Raw genomic sequence first — 18091 nt, 5'->3', positions numbered from 1 at the left:
TTAACAAAGTAATAATTATAAATTGGAAACTTACCACTGCAATTTCACCTAAATTGCACTGTTTATTATTGTTTTTAAATATTTGCAAAAATTAAGTAAAGTCTACTACTCCACGAAATTTATTGCATTCCTGGTACAAGTAACATTAAGGAAGCCGTGAAAAAATCAACAAGATTCCAGATGCCGATGTTATTACTGCAATATGTTATATAAATAATATTGTTAAAATATTAAAATGAAAAATAAATTATTACATAACCTTACTGTTTGTTTTAAGTTCGCAATTATAGACTAGGGGGGGGGGAAGACAGACGTATATCACGGCCTGCTGGAGTATAGTAAACACAGAAAATATTTTATAGCAACAATGTTCAAGAAAGATATTTCGGTTTTCTGAAGTTGCCGTCATTAAAGAGAAACCAAGATGGAGATTTCATTGCAACTAATTAGAAATTCGTCTTTCAGGTATGTAATAAACGATCTTCGCACAAAATAATGTACGATACACGAGCGGTATGTTTGTTTTCATGTTCTCGGAAATTAAAAAAGCTCAACTACGTTTCGCTTTTTCAATCTTTTCCTGGAACATGAAAACGTCAACATACCGCTCTTGTAACATATATTACTATTTGTTTAAGACGGTAATGAAGCAATATATTATTCGTTTACAAACGTCCATCTCCTTGCATGGTGTGAACATGCTGTTTTGAATCAATCTTTTTGAAATGTTCAATACCTTCAACATTGACGTAGTTTCTGACTTTCTTACAATAGTATCTTCATTCCATCTGCGATTCATTACATTTTATCCTACTGTTTTCCTTTTATGAGGAAATGTCGTAAGAAGAATACAGCGTCATTTAGACGAGAGATATAGATTTATGGGAAAAACCCAACGCAACCCGGAAGTTAAGTACTATCTAAGGAGCGGCTCCTACTGTACTGCAGTCGGTTTTCTTCAAATTCCAAAGCAATTGGCACATCATCCAGTCTCAATCAAACTCTTAAGATCTACCTTCAGGGTCCTATATTCTATGCACACCACACAATGGTTAATGGAGTAATCATCTGTATGCTTCTTGGATGCATCATTGGAGGTAATGGAACATTTATTATTATTATTATTATTATTATTATTATTATTATTATTATTATTATTATTATTATTATTATTATCATTACTGTCATTAATGTCAACATCATTTATAACTATCAATTATATATATTGATGTACCGAAGTACATATGATATTTCCATGCAGATATTCTGCGTCATCACATGATGAAAGAGTGATGGAACGGAGAAAAATTCTCTCCGGCGCCGGGATTTGAACCCGGGTTTTCAGCTCTACGTGCTGATGCTTTATCCGCTAAGCCACGCCGGATACAATCCCGACGCCGTTCAGAATCGTCTCAGATTAAGCTCCATCTCTTGGGTTCCCTCTAGTGGCCGCCCTCTGCACTACGTCATAGATGTCTATGAGCGCAGGACCGAAGTCCATACATGTGTTGAGGTGCACTCAGATGAGTGACTGATTGGCCGGGATCCGACGGTATGGGCGCCGTCTTAAATCACAAAGTGATTTATTACGCATATCATATATATTGATGTACCGAAGTATGATATGCGTAATAAATCACTTTGTGATTTAAGACGGCGCCCATACCGTCGGATCCCGGCCAATCAGTCACTCATCTGAGTGCACCTCAACACATGTATGGACTTCGGTCCTGCGCTCATAGACATCTATGACGTAGTGCAGAGGGCGGCCACTAGAGGGAACCCAAGAGATGGAGCTTAATCTGAGACGATTCTAAACGGCGTCGGGATTGTATCCGGCGTGGCTTAGTGGATAAAGCATAAGCACGTAGAGCTGAAAACCCGGGTTCAAATCCCGGCGCCGGAGAGAATTTTTCTCCGTTCCATCACTCTTTCATCATATCAATTATAATTATTACCATCAGGTATTAAATTGTACTGTACACATTGCACACAATGTTGTGGATACTCTAACCTCTCTTTAGTTTTCTCCACTCTTCGTGTCTCCATCTTTCCTGACTCTTCTCACACTGTTCTAATTACTTTAGTATCTATTTTCGTTTTGTTTTTTCTCCCGCTTCATTTTTCCTGTTGTAATTGATTGTTATACCTCATTCGGAAATATTTATTCTCTGATCTTCTCATCTTCTTCATATGCCCTAACCATCTGCATTATTTTGTTTTATTGGATTCAACAAGAGATGTTTCACCTTTCAGTCTTTCTGTTAATATTAATATTATCTATAATTTTCTACCTCCGTGATAATTTGGCAGCTCTTCGTCGCGTCTCTGAATTCGCACAAATGGACTATTTCTTATAAATTAATTAGTAAAGCAGGTCCGGTTCATATGAATGCAAGAGTCATTTTGAAACATAGAACCCACCCTATAGTTAATAATAAAGCAGGACACACACGATCGCATATACTTGGTAAGGGAATTTTGGGCTGTAAGGAATAATCTATGTAAGATCCAAACATGTTGGTCACTTGACTCACTCAGTCTTTCACCCTGCCGTTGAAAGAAGAGACAACGCCTAAATTGGATTTATCCAGAAAGCTAGTAAGATTTTAAATGTCAGATCAGAACGGATGTTGTGAAGACCCATCGCTGTCCTCGCTTGGCTTCTTTTCAATATATTTTATTCACATTCTGATGGCAACATCCGTCATGTTGGACGCCGAATTTGCCAGGAAATCGAGACCAATCAACATACATTACAGAATGATGGGAAACTGATCGTGTGGAGGATCATGAGGCAAAGATTACGTCTTGCGCCTCCCATCGTAACACGTGTCGCTTGAGCGTTTATTAAGTCTTTCGTGTCAAAAAGTTACTATATTTCTTTCCCTGTATGTCAATTATAAACATTAAACATTATACTTTACATGGATGAATAATAATTTTTTCCAATATCGTCCATAAATTAGATTTACTGCACTTATTCCTCTAATAGGCTCCAATTATTATTATTGGCCAATATCCACTAAATACAAAGAAAAATTCTTCCCCTAATGTACTCTGGCCATACACATAATTTAAAACAAATTCTTGTACACAATACCATTTTAAGAAATTAAAACTTGCGGAGAAGGTGTTAACGTTTGTCCGTTGATCTTGAAGTGGCTTCGGGTATGGTTTCCTTTCCCGCTTGGTCTGTATTTTTTATATTTTCGTCATCTGTGAGGTAGATGTCATATAATCTATCCTGACTCTTCTCCCTCATCCCGCCAACTAGCATCTCGCTATCGCCAATTCAACTGAAGCCAAACAAGTGAGTAATTGTTACAACGTGGTTAAAAAACTAGTTAACAAGGTAATACATTTGATTTATTATTAATTATGATATCCTTTACCATGAACAATACATATGATCGGAAACTCGTGGCACCAAACTGCGCGAGCTTCTTTCTGACGTTTCTGCTGCTAGCGGAGTGGGGGGTTCTGTGTGCGCGGCAGAAAGTAACTTCCTCCTCTCACAACGGGCAGGCACCTGTTCAAACACTACCCCAGAAAGATTCTTGGGCGAGTCCATGTAAGTGGATGCCAGTTCGTCTTTCGCGCAGGTGCCACGAGTGTGCGATCGGGCTCTAGCATCATATCCTTCCAAGACTGTTTACTGTGTTTGCTCCAATCTAGGTCAATGCCTGGTACTCAGGCACAGAACTCCGCAAGTAGTACGAATCAGGGAAGGTAGCACACTCGTACTGCAAGCTGACGTCGAATCAGAAGAGGACAACCTGTGGTTTTTCGGACCGGGGAATCGACAAATAGGAGAGTACGACCATACGGTGGACATCACTAGAGAAGAGTTCGTTATACAGCTCCACATCTGGCGAGTAGACCGTTACCAGTCAGGGGTCTACACATTGAAGGGGTTCGATCGTTGGAGCAACGAACGCCTTAACTGGTCCGTGATCGTACAGGGTGAGTTCACGGTTGATAATAATTTCGCTGTTCAGTTAACATTACATAATATATATGTTGACAGCAATGTTCGTGTGATTGCAGTTGTGCCTGAATATCATGCCACTTTGGACACCACCCCCACGTGCTGTGCCACATTCGAAAATCCTGAACGCAGCTCCGTCACGTGGGAGTATTTCGGGTGTGACGTTGTCATCAGAGACGCCGACAGCAAATTAGTTAAGGAATTCAACCAATGCGGAGTGAGTGTATCTATCATTAATGTAATGCTTATAACAGTCCGTCACTAGCTTCTTCAACATATTATGCTCTCTGGAATATATATTTAGACAACCAATCCTAAACTTATCTTATAACCTAAAGTAAACGTCCTATAATAATTCACTATTATGCAGTGGACTACGAAACGTGTTTTCAATATTAATCCAAAAAATATATTGTACCCTGATTAATCTTATATGCGGCCAATGTATACCCTTTCCGACTTTCCGATCACACATTCCAAATATTCAAACAGAACGCATTTGTAAGTTTCAAACAGATCTTTACAGTTTCTACATAAGACAACTGTTACACCACACATATTTAGAAAATACTTTTTCAAAGCAAGAAGACCCATGTTTCGATTGATCAGTTACACCATCTGCACACTTTGGACAGCAGTGACATTTGGACGAAGCCTTTTACAATGTCACAGTCACAACTTCAACCTTCCCAGTCTGCTTCGCTAGCGTACAGAGCAGCCGTTAAAATTAATCGTGCTTTACACAACCCAGAAAAAGAAATTCCATGTAGTTACACCCGTGGATCTCGATGACTGGGGTGCGTCCTAGCTAACGGTGTAATAGAACTTCATGAATAAATTAGTGACATGTAAGTTGAAAGTGTGTTGTGGTGATTTTTTTTTTGTTCAGATTATATTTAGATACCAAAATTCAACAGTGGAAATAGTAATATACATTACAAGAGCGGTATGTTGACTTTTTCATGGTCGAGAAAAGATTGACAAAGCGAAACGTAGTTGAGCTATTTAATTTCCGAGAAAATGAAAACAAACATACCGCTCGTGTATCTTACATTATTTTGTGCGAAGATCGTTTATTGCATACCTGAAAGACGAATTTCTAATTAGTTGCAATGAAATCTCCATCTTGGTTTCTGTTTAATGACGGCAACTTCGGAAAACCAAAATATCTTTCTTCAACATTGTTGCTATAAAATATTTTCTGTGTTTACTATACTCCAGCAGGCCGTGATATACGTCCGTCTTTCCCCCCCCCCCCAGTCTATAAATGCGAACTTAAAACAAACAGTAAGGTTATGTAATGATTTATTTTTCATTTTAATATTTTAACAATGTTATTTATGCAGTATAACGTATTACAGTAATAACATCGGCATCTGGAATCTTGTTGATTTTTTCACGGCTTCCTTAATGTTACTTGTATCAGGAATGCAATAAGTTTCGTGGAGTAGTAGACTTTACTTAATTTTTTCAAATATTTCAAAACAATAATAAACAGTGCAATTTAGGTGAAATTGCAGTGGTAAGTTTCCATTTTATAATTATTACTATGTTAAACGTCTCTAAAAATAATATGTTGAAAGCCTAAAGCAGTAAAATGAATGTCGCGCTTAAGCGGTAAGAAGAGGGAAATTGTTATGTGTGTTACGTTGGGAATACTGAATGTGGTATTTCACACTTACCGCGTATTGGTTGTGTGCGGAAAACAAGCAAATACGCACGATCTCGCACAAAAGTCTCTTTTACGTTATGTTCAGGTTAGATTGCATAGTCATTTCTTCTTTGAATAGAAATAAAATATGATATTCATTTATTTCTTCACTAACGTAGCAGCATTTCAGCAGTATTGAACAAAAACCTTAAAGTTACCGGTAGGTCATAATTAATGCAGGGATGTTGTCATAAACTTCGTGGTTCCGTTTCTTACTGAACTTATAATTTCGAATAAATACAACCGAAATAACACTCACGAAGCTCCGATCTTACAACTTTGTGTAACAATCTTAGACATGAGATGATGAAGAGATACGACAGCGAATAAAAAAGTCGATGGATATGCTGAGTTTCACATCCGTATATAGATGTATCAGGTGGTTTCTTTATGGTTGAACTCTCAGCAATTTGAACCAGATTTAAATCTTTGATATATACACCATTTTGAATTTAATAAACAAATCTCGGTATATCTTGAGACAGATGAGTCATTCTGAAGAATTTGTCTTCTAAACAGTAAGGAGTCCACACCTGTGGAGTAACGGCTGGCGCGTCTGGCGGTGAAACCAGGTGACCCGGGTTCGATTCCCGGTCGGGGCAAGTTACCTGGTTGAGGATTTTTCCGGGGATTTCCCTCAACCCGATATGAGTAAATACTGGTTAACTTTCGGTGCTGGACCCCGGATTCATTTCACCGGCATTACCACCTTCATCTCATTCAGACGCTAGATAACCTAAGATGTTGATAAAGCGTCGTAAATTATCATACTAAAAAAATAATTAAAAAATAAACAGTAAGGAACACGATGGGCCCACTAAATTTAGATATGAATAACTGTATTAGTGAAGTATTATCCCTTTCATCTCCTACAAGGTTTACATTACTCAGTGAAGCATCTTATATAGGCTAGTCAGCAAATCAAACGGCTTCTTCTATTATGTAACACCTGTAGTTCATTATTTAATTTTTTATTTTTCACGTAATGAAAATAAACATTGAATACCAGAACAATCCGCAATGAGAGTTATAGTCATAAAACAGAGGGCGCTGATATTATGGTTCTTAGATATTGACTAAATGGACACAAACAAATGTAAATTAAGAAGTAGTTAGGTGGACTGAATTTGACACCAATTTTAGAATACAAGTCTTAAGGAAGTTTTAATTCCGAGTTGAACATGCAGATCGCTGTAATACATTTAATGCTTAACTACAGTTAACACACAGATGGTTCTTTCATAAGAGGCATTACACACTACTAGAGAATAACAATACTTAATTTAGAAGTGATTGTGTCTTATAGAGCCTCACACTGTGAGAAATGATCCGATTAGTCTTTAAGGCATATAGCTACTAAATAGGATACAATTTCTGTGTTTGCAGGAGCTGTTGAAACTTGAATCCAAAGAAAGGCAAAGGCTCCTCGTGGAAGCGGTCGAAACGGAAGACATCTTAAAACTAAAAACTTTACTAATGCTGGAAACAAGTTTGGATTATTATTATTATCCTGAAGTTTCTCCTTTATGTGCGGCATCTCGAAAAGGTAACGTCGAAATTTCACTGTTGTTGTTAAACACAGGAGCATCCATAACCTGGTTCAGTAAAGAAATTATACATGTTTATCATACCTTAATCGAAGTACCAGAAGTTTTTATGTCACCATTTGAATGCGCAGCTTTATCAGGATCAATTGAGTTGGTGCAGATATTTCTAGACAGGGGAGCAAACACACGCCGTTATCCTAGGCCACCATTCTCACGGATGGAAAAGACAGGATCATTTATGCCCGTTGGTCACTTGCAAGATGACTACCCAATGCCCATACACTTCGCAGCAAGGTCTGGATCTCCTTCTCTCGTTCAATATTTCATAGACCTTGGGGAAGACCCACAGAGTAGAGATATTATTGGAAACACACCCTTGTACTACGCGGCACGTTCAGGATCCGTGGAGTTGGTGAAATTACTTGTTTCGCTTGGGTCAGACCCTTCAAATGCAAATTTATATGGTGAAACACCCATCGGAAATGCAGTACATTCAGGATCTGTTCCTGTGGTTGAATTTTTTCTTCAGTGCGGTACAAACATCAGCTCGAAAAGTTTGGACAGAGAATTCCTATTACACATAGCAGCAGAATTGGGTCCTCTGTCCTTGATACAAAAACTCATTGGCGAAGGCCTGAACGTCACGGCTCGTGACGATGATGGTCGTACACCGCTCCATTATGCTGCTCGTGGAGGTCACCTGTCAGCTGTTCAGGCTCTCATTAATGCAGGTGCCACGACTTCAATTATTGACCATTATAAACGTACAGCCCTGGACTACGCTATATTGTACAACAGAACTCAAGTTGTAGAATGGCTGTCACGGTTGAATACGTGACAAACTGCATAAATGCTCCGATTGATATTTATCGGTACTTGGATATTAAGTGCAAAATAAATTTAGATTTCCGACTCAGGTGTTTTTAGTAGGTTATTTTACGACGCTGTATCAACATCTCTGGTTATTTAGCGTGTGAATGATGTGAAGGTGATAATGCCACTGAAATGAGTACGGGGTCCAGCACCGATAGTTACCCAGTATTTGCTCATATTGGGTTGAGGGAAGACCCCGGAAAAAAATCTCACCCAGATAACTTGCCCCGACCGGGACCGACTCATGTAACTTGAAGTAAATCTTTTTAATAAATATTACATTAATATAATCTAATAAAATAAAGTGAGCTATATTATAGGTCGTTGAAGAAGTACAATAGTACATCATGCAACGAGCTTACAATGATAGTAATTAAGAAGCGAGTATGGATGTTTATGAAACGAGCGCAAGCGAGTTTCATAATTTTCATACCAGCTTCTTAATTACCATTATAGGCGAGTTTCATACGACTTTTTATGCTCGACCATATTTCTAACTTGAAATTACCGGTATTCAGATGTATACATTTTATTTGTAGGTATCTCACAAGATCGGAAGTGACCTTGTTCTAGGTCGTGAATTGTGAGATGTGCGCAGACGCGAAAGTATTGACTTTTTCCGAGGAACAATAATGTCATTGACATTTTGTAATCCAGTTAAACTTGGTATAACTTTGATTATTGAATTCGACATTGAAAAACGAGATGACAAATTGAATTTATTTGAATATTATTTACAATTAACGCTAATTATTATAGTAACAGAACATAACCTTCTGCGACAGTTTTGGATTTCCAGCCTCCGTGACTTTTCGCTAATTCTCTTTCGATTGCATATCCGAGAATAATCGATACTTGCGGTTTTATAACGGTACAAAGCTGACTCGTTATTGGCTGAACACCTGTAAGCTGAGTTGTCATTGGCTGAAAACACCTGTACTTTAATGAGTAGGTGTACTTTAATGACATGCATTAAAGGACTGCTACCAGGTGTATAATTACTACATTTCGGCATGGTCGAGCATAAAGTAAATAATGCTGTATATTATTACTCTTCAACTTAATATTATATACCCCCAATAACGACTGAAATTTTGACTTAGTAAGAAAATCCTATTGCAAAAATTGATTCAGTTAATTCAAGGATTTTTGAGGAAATAGAAGTTTCTGAATAAGGGATTACGATAAAATGCTTTACCTCATTCTGTCTGTCTGCCTACATGTCTGTGAACAAAGATATGCGCTAATATAGTGGGTGGGATATGTAATTACGAGTGAAAATGGAATGCTATGTTTTCAATATTAATCTGTGTACAAATACGCAATTAAAAATTGGACCGACTCATAGTAGGAGTCCGCCTTTATTGTAGACAACAAGCTTTTCAAGTAGCATAAGCGCTCTTGTTTACTGCATTTGCGCAATGCATTTTCCCTGCAACTTAGTAAAATTAGGCGGTCCATTTATTCTTTTGGGAACTGCAGTATACAACAATGTTTACTAGAATATTTCATGAGATATTTACTTGAATTTCATTATTTCTACCGCTAGACTGTCTGTTTTCAACTCTTTGACGTTTGGATTCTATTCATATTTAGTATCTACGGATTTTTATTTTTATTTTAGTTGGTTATTTAACGACGCTTTATCAACTACGAGGTTATTTAGCGTCAATGAGATAGGTGATAGCGAGATGATATTTGGCGAGATGAGGCCGAGGATTCGCCATAGATTACCTTGCATTCACATTACGGTTGGGGAAAACCTCGGAAAAAACCCAACCAGGTAATCAGCCCAAGCGGGGATCGAACCCGCGCCCGAACGCAACTTCAGACCGGCAGGCAAGCGCCTTAACCGACTGAGCCACGCCGGTGGCAGTATCTACGGATAAATTCATTAGCGAATGGACTTATTTCATGTAATTATATTGGTATTTGTGTAACTTCGAAACTATCGGATATAATTCGTTCATATTCTATATTTTCGAGTCAATTTATAGGGAAATGTACATGAAATATGATAATTTCAGTACCAGATTATGTGCGCAACAATTTCTACTGAACTGTTGGAGAATTTTTTTTTCTTATTCAGAATCTGGGAGTCAATTTAGGAGGGACTAACCTATATTAAACAGAATAATTTTATTTATTAATCTGTCTGTGTGCCATGTATTGTGGGTCTCTATCACCACGGCATGGCGCGTCCTCTGGTTGCGGATAGATGAGACGGCCTCCAGATATGGAGGGTAGCTGCGAATATATTGAATAAGCAGTCGTGGACAGCCGATAAGGGGCGGTCCTCCAGCTTGGGGGTTGGGCGAAGGGCTAACAATCCGTCGGCGTAAAAAACAGTTTGTTACGATCCCTACAATAAGCCTCGGAATGGGACTGATTCTCTGGCATGACCACAGCAAAGGAATAACATTATGAGATTTAGTACTTGGAACGTAACTAGTCTTTATAGAACAGGAGGGATAACATTAGTAGCAAAAGAACTAGCTAGATATAGAATAGAGTGAATGGTGTTAAGTTGGGGACCGGGCTGACCAGGAAATGGGACCACCCCTTCCAATTCATCTACCTGAAAAAAGGTGATCTAACCATTGGCGTACTGGAAGCCTGAAATGTGCTGCAGGACCGTCTAGTTGATACCATAGCTGCCTGGCCAGCCCGGTCCCCAGACCTAACACCATTGGACTTCTTTCTCTGGGTCTGCATGAAGGAGAAAGTGTACCAAACGGAGAAAGCAAGCAGGGAAGAGCTCGTTGCAAAGATTAACACGGCTGCAATGGAGATACACCAGCACGGATTGCATAATGTGCAGCAAGAGGTCAGACGGCGTACTGAAGCGTGTGTTCGTACGAGAGGGGGACATTTTGAGCATCTGCTCTAGATAACTGACAATTAGCCTACCTTCTCTCGAGCAGAAAGGTCCATTAGGTGTGGAATCAAATGGGGATAGATACGGTACGTGATATTCGTGTAACTTGGAAACGGAGATGAATATTGAAAAAGTGTATTAGGATTTTTTTGTTGCAAATAAGGTCCTGAATCACCTCTTTAAGGATTGACCTGACCTTTTGAGACATCCTGTATAGTTATTTAGACTGTGACAGTTTGAAATGTAAGCCATGTATGTGCATGTTACTGTCAAACCCGAAATTCGTCCAGTTTCAACTGTAATTTAAACAAACAAAAGCATGAACAAAAAGTGTATATGCAAAGCCTAACGAAATTCTAACCAAAACCAACACCAACACGCCACTGATTATAGATCTTACAAATACTCGCCTTCTCTCTATCTGGATTTTTTAAAAGTAGGTTTCACCAGTTGGAGGATTTCGGGTTTTATAGGGAACACTACTGGCTTGTGCAGCAAATGCTGCAAACTAGGTTCATTAGATGTTCAAATAAACATTTTTCAGATTTATTTTCAATGAAGAATACCAGACATTCTGAAAGTTATTTGCTTCCATAATAAAGAAAAAGATACTCTCTCTCGAGCCTATACTGAAGAGTATATAAATATCTACACCACACCACCATTAAATATATGAAAAAGACCCAACCCCAAAAATATTTGATTTTTAATAATATTATTATCTTACGTAAGTTTTATAGCTTTCAGTAACATATACTATATAGCCGCCACTCAATAAAATATAGAAATCAAAATCTAATTTAAGTTATTCTCTACATCTACTTATATAACCCCAAAACGTTTCACTTTCATATCATCAATATAGCATTAATATGTATAGTTAATGAAAAATAATCACATCATGGCATTAACTACAATAATATTTCATTTCTAATGGTAATAATGTCATCAAATCACCTCAAGTTTTGTAGTTTTTAATATCCAATAAACAGCTGTACCCAGAAAATTACACACCACAGAATCGAACCTGTAAATTATTTTTAGTAAGTTAAGTTTTTTATAACCTATTTCATTTGAGCTCTAAATATGTAAGCATTTTTGCAGATCATGGGCCTTCGTGTAATATTGTTTACTGTAGTGTGTGTTTTGTTTTATTCTTAAATGCAATTAGCTAGTTTAGCTAGTTCTCAAAACTGACGATAGATGGACTTTGAAAAATAGGAAAATTATGTTGAAAAATTGACATTTCACTGAAAAATACTATTTTTATTAAAAACTTTGAGTTCAAGCTTCAAAATGAGGAGTCATTTATTAAAATCCGTTCAGCCGTTTTCCCGTAATTTCCATTACCATTTCAAATTATATATATATATATATATATATATATATATATATATATATGTACGTACGTACAAATGCATGGTAAATTAAAATGTGCACAGTTATTTAAACAGGGAAGAACCATGCGACTGTCCAGTAAGGAATCTACATTGATTACGATTGGCGTATTTGTCTCCATGATGAAATTAGTAATTTAATCCTCCATGTAAACCAATATGGTGGACATCTCTAGACGTTAAAATGACGGCGATGGACATAAACTGATATTAAAGGTGGTTATGGGAGAGCCATGCGCACAAGGTTTTTGCAGAGTATTGAGTAATTATTTGTATCTTATTGTTTATAATTCATTTAATAATTACTTGTATCTTATTGTTTAGAATTCATATAATAATTACTTGTATTTTATTGTTTAGAATTCATATAATAATTACTTGTATCTTATCGTTTAGAATTCATATAATAATTACTTGTATCTTATCGTTTAGAATTCATATAATAATTACTTGTATCTTATTGTTTAGAATTCATATAATAATTACTTGTATCTTATCGTTTAGAATTCATATAATAATTACTTGTATCTTATTGTTTAGAATTCATATAATAATTACTTGTATCTTATCGTTTAGAATTCATATAATAATTACTTGTATCTTATTGTTTAGAATTCATATAATAATTACTTGTATCTTATTGTTTAGAATTCATATAATAATTACTTGTATCTTATTGTTTAGAATTCATATAATAATTACTTGTATCTTATTGTTTAGAATTCATATAATAATTACTTGTATCTTATCGTTTAGAATTCATATAATAATTACTTGTATCTTATTGTTTAGAATTCATATAATAATTACTTGTATCTTATCGTTTAGAATTCATATAATAATTACTTGTATCTTATCGTTTAGAATTCATATAATAATTACTTGTATCTTATTGTTTAGAATTCATATAATAATTACTTGTATCTTATCGTTTAGAATTCATATAATAATTACTTGTATCTTATTGTTTAGAATTCATATAATAATTACTTGTATCTTATCGTTTAGAATTCATATAATAATTACTTGTATCTTATTGTTTAGAATTCATATAATAATTACTTGTATCTTATCGTTTAGAATTCATATAATAATTACTTGTATCTTATCGTTTAGAATTCATATAATAATTACTTGTATCTTATTGTTTAGAATTCATATAATAATTACTTGTATCTTATTGTTTAGAATTCATATAATAATTACTTGTATCTTATCGTTTAGAATTCATATAATAATTACTTGTATCTTATCGTTTAGAATTCATATAATAATTACTTGTATCTTATTGTTTAGAATTCATATAATAATTACTTGTATCTTATCGTTTAGAATTCATATAATAATTACTTGTATCTTATTGTTTAGAATTCATATAATAAATACTTGTGTCTGTTTTAAGAACATGAAAAATCTGTTGCTATATGTTGCTTGTTATAAGATCATTGTCTCTGTTTAATAAATTGCATATTCACCAATTTTAATAGCGCTTCTAATCACGTGTTCACAATATCCTGAGTTTCTAGCTGCAAAGCTTGTGTCTTCATACAAAACATGCGTTCAAGATTCATGCGTTTGCTCTTCTTTCACAGTGTCGTTAGACGTCTTTAGAAATAGAACTGTCTTCAATACTATGTTGAACACTTTTATAGTATAAATTTGGGATATACACACAAAATATTGTATTAAGTTATATGAGATTATATCTCCTTGCGTTATGTTCATCCAAAGATTGTCATATTATGGGGATTATTAAATTATCCGATGCACAATTCAGTTGGTACTATACGAGCAAACCATTAAGAAAAGGAAAAACCTATGTTAACAATCTACTACCAATTATCAACCATGGGCACTGACGTAACTCTGTTTACATCAAGACCAAACTTAGAGTGCGTCAAATTCAGCAGACAACTTTCAGCAATCCAGATTGTACTGAATTTGAAATTAAAAATATTCGATCAGCTGTATCTGAGGAACGGTAGCAAATGAATATTTATGCTACTGGACTTTTATGTCCCAAATGACACCCTATATCACTTTCTCGCGGCTTGACCGTAATTTTCGAATCTTCCTCTGAGTTTTGTACAGGGACATCATTTTATTTTTACTTCAATTTTTATTGTACCTGAATTTTAGAATGTACTTCACTCCCACCCATTCTACTAATGAAGTTCAACCGTCCTCCACACAGATCCAAGACCGCATAAACAGTCATAGTAGCCTTACGGTCATAGTAAACAGTACGTACCAAAAATATGTTTGCTTTTCCAGTGACGAAAGAGCTTTCAATATTGAATCATTTTCGCACAGGTACTGTCGTCCATTTGCCTACGTGGTATTCCGGTTTCCCCTACCAGCTTTTATTCGTCAGCTAGTGGCTGGGATGTTTTAGCTCTTTTCTGAGAACATTAATTTCTGTTAGGAATTGGACGTCTACGTAATATTATACCCATACAATTGTTTAAATAACTTAAATAAAAGGGCCTCGTTACGTAATTAACAGTCACGTGATTTCCTCCCTTTCTACGACCCTACGACATAATCACGTGGACAGTAGATAGTATGTCTGAGTAATTTTATCTTTTCGGATCGGGCAGAAGTGAAGACTGAATTTACAGTACGTAAGGTCTCTTTTATAGAGTAGGTACAGAATTATTTCAACATGAGTTACTAATACGAAGAACGAAACTGGTAATTGGAATTAGATAGGCCTACAATAGTCTATAGTACGATAATATGCAGATTAGAACTGAAGCCTGTATCGAAATGAACGGCCACAATTTTAAAAAATGTGTTTAAATATCCATATTATGATTATTTTTCAATTTAACTTCATTCTCTATATTGTACGCTAATGTGCTGTAGACAGTATAATATACGCTGCATAATGAATACGTCCACATGTACAGCTCAGTTCGTGAGTAAAATCACTTATTGTTAATACTGTACTGTATTTTGATTAAACAAAAACCTAATGAAAATGATCAAACTCAAAAGCGCAATATTTCCTAGTTTACGTAAATGGATGAACTACTTTTCTTCCCTCATATACCTATTGAAGTGATTTGTTTGTAGCCTATATTACGCCAGTATCATCGAACTCCAGTCGTGGAAGGGGTAGCAAACAGCGTTGATCCAGAGGTATAAGCAAGTTAATATTAAAAATGTTAGTAAAAATAAAATGATGTCCCTGTATATCGGTACTATGCGTAAGTTAAAATAAAATTACGGATATATGGCCACGTACTGAGTAAAATACTACAGAAGATAACTTTATTCCACTTGTCATGTGAGCGTAAGGCCTATCTTTCAACGTATCGGAACTGAATACAAATAACTAGAAATCATTACTTAACAACAATTTCAAACAGGTAAACACTGATCATGTCTTTCCACATTGAGCCTATATGCAGATAGAATGCGACCACATCAATATGAGTGTTGCAGCACGCATTGTGATGTTTCTGGAGTGCTTCATTGCAGGTAAGTTCAATCCGATTTATTTAAGTCTGTTCTGTTCTATACTTTCTTCTTGTATTTATAATCTTGATTCAATATTTGAATCAAAGAACTAGAAGACTTCTCCGGGCCTAATATCGGAATTATCCCACCTCAACAATATCAATGACATCAAACAACTTTCAAGGAATAAAAAAGTAATAGTCATTCAATTAAATATTAACTAACAATGAGGTATGAGAGTTCGTTTAGTTTGCAACAACTTTACAAACTCAGAATTTATCTGTCGGCAAGAAAAAGCGCCTATATCTATCACTGGAAGCATTCTCCCAGACTGCTAATGCAGAATGCATAGTGAAGCTATTCGACAGGTCATTATTTACTAATATTTTTTTTTAGAAACTTTCCTCATTAGATAATTGCAACGAGGTGAAAACATAACTCTAACCATTTATGTGATAGTATAAAAAGAAAATAAGTATTACATATGTAACTCTTATCGAAAACTAACAAGAAGATTGTAACAAGGAATGGTGTCATAATCAAGCCCTTCAAAAATTTTATTAGGCATCACGCACAACCCGAGTAGTGGTAGGCAGTTATCGTCGTTGAAATTCTCTAATTCTTAGGGCTTGTATTTTGGTTTTAGAAATAATTGAATGCAGCTAAAATAATAAACATGTATATAAATAATAACAATAATAATAATAATAATAATAATAATAATAATAATGGCTTTATTTAACCTGGCAGAGTTAAGGCCGTAAGGCCTTCTCTTACACTCAACCAGGATTAAAACTTGCTTACACAGTTGAACATAAAACTGGATCGGAATTAAGTAATTACATACTGATACAATTTAGGTACATAATTAGATCAAAATAGGTAGTTACATAAAATTTACCTCATAAAATAAAAATAAACATAGTGAAATACATATCAATGTTTTTAGAATCAAATACGAATCACATAAAAACAGAAGCCGATAATTCAATAAAAAAATGTACACAGTAAAAATAAAAATAAACACATTAGTATACATACAGTATTAGATTACAATTAAGTAGAATTTACATAATTAAACCAGAAACTGACAACTGAATAAAATGTACACAAAAAATAGATTAACAATAAAAAACAACACATGGGTTGACTGATTAATGTACTGATTCATATGTTTCGTTCGAGTAAAGAAACATTAATTTCTAATACGCTGATCTCTCAAGGTAGTTAATGGCTCTCAGCTATGATAATGAGTTCCATGAATACTTCGACTGCCTGTGAGGGTTCGATCCCCTGTTCTACTTTTCGTATTCTTTAATGTCGAACTTTTATTGTAGGTGATTCTAGCAGGCTCAAATAAATATTCTTTCAAAAGGAAATATGTAATCGATGAAACATCTTATGAGCCCGAATTTCGCAAAACAGTGCCTACAAAAGCTTGAATCATGTCATTGGCAGTCATTCAATGTTCGAATCTCTTTAAATCGTGACAGCTAAAGTGAAAGATAGCGACGGAAAAATTGACTATTAGATATTCCAGCAAGGAGCTATAAGTAGTTTAGCATTATGGAGGTTGTCATGGATATCGTATGTCATAGACCATTTCGTATATCACAGTTTGAAGCCAAGGTTTATCATAGTCCACCCAGATTGTGACTTTCTCATGGCAGTGTCGCTAGAAATTACATACTCGAAAATTCGAAATACCTTTTAAATAAATGAATAAATTTTCCTATATCTCTACCTGTGTGTGCTTTGCAGGCTCCTTATTATCTACGATTTTATTTCTAATGAGATAAAACAAATTAATTTCAGGGATTGAAAATAATTTATATATTAAGAAATAGTACACGTAGGCCTACATCATTTTATTTTTACTAACATTTCTAATATTAATCTGGCTATACCTTTGGATCAACGATTAAGAACCGGAAACACCGTTTGCTACCTCCTTCCACGACTGGAGTTCGATGATACTGGCGTAATATACAAAAAAAATCACTCTACTAGGTATAGGAGGGAAGAAAAGTAGTTCATCCATTTACGTAAACTAGAAAATATCGCGATTTTGAGTTTGATAATTTTCATTAGGTTTTTGTTTAATCAAAATACAGTGCAGTATTAACAATGAGTGTTTTTATCACGAACTGAGCTTTCCATGCGGACGTAATCATTATGCAGTGTATATTATATTGTCTACAGCACATTAGCGTACAATATAGAGAATGA

At 35.3% G+C, this 18091-nt stretch overlaps 1 protein-coding gene across 1 annotated transcript; it reads left to right on the top strand.

The window, feature by feature from the left end:
- The first annotated feature begins 965 nt into the window (after positions 1-965).
- On the top strand, positions 966-12645 carry LOC138704676 (ankyrin-3-like). Its single transcript, XM_069832800.1, has 4 exons — positions 966-1097; positions 3679-3966; positions 4051-4208; positions 7089-12645. Exons 1-4 carry the CDS (start codon positions 1049-1051, stop codon positions 8085-8087), a joined length of 1494 nt encoding a protein of 497 aa, XP_069688901.1. The 5' UTR covers positions 966-1048; the 3' UTR covers positions 8088-12645.
- The last annotated feature ends 5446 nt before the right edge of the window (positions 12646-18091 follow it).

The sequence above is a fragment of the Periplaneta americana genome, chromosome 8 (genome assembly GCF_040183065.1).
Source record: "Periplaneta americana isolate PAMFEO1 chromosome 8, P.americana_PAMFEO1_priV1, whole genome shotgun sequence".
NCBI lineage: Eukaryota > Metazoa > Arthropoda > Insecta > Blattodea > Blattidae > Periplaneta > Periplaneta americana.
Note: the sequence above shows the minus strand (reverse complement) of the source record. Positions and strands in the feature narration are given on the sequence as shown.

Coding starts and splice junctions, on each gene's coding strand:
- LOC138704676 (XM_069832800.1), top strand. CDS start 1,049: ATGGTTAATGGAGTAATCATCTGTATGCTTCTTGGATGCATCATTGGA. Junction 3,967..4,050: donor CTGGTCCGTGATCGTACAGG/GTGAGTTCACGG, acceptor GTGTGATTGCAG/TTGTGCCTGAATATCATGCC. Junction 4,209..7,088: donor AGGAATTCAACCAATGCGGA/GTGAGTGTATCT, acceptor CTGTGTTTGCAG/GAGCTGTTGAAACTTGAATC.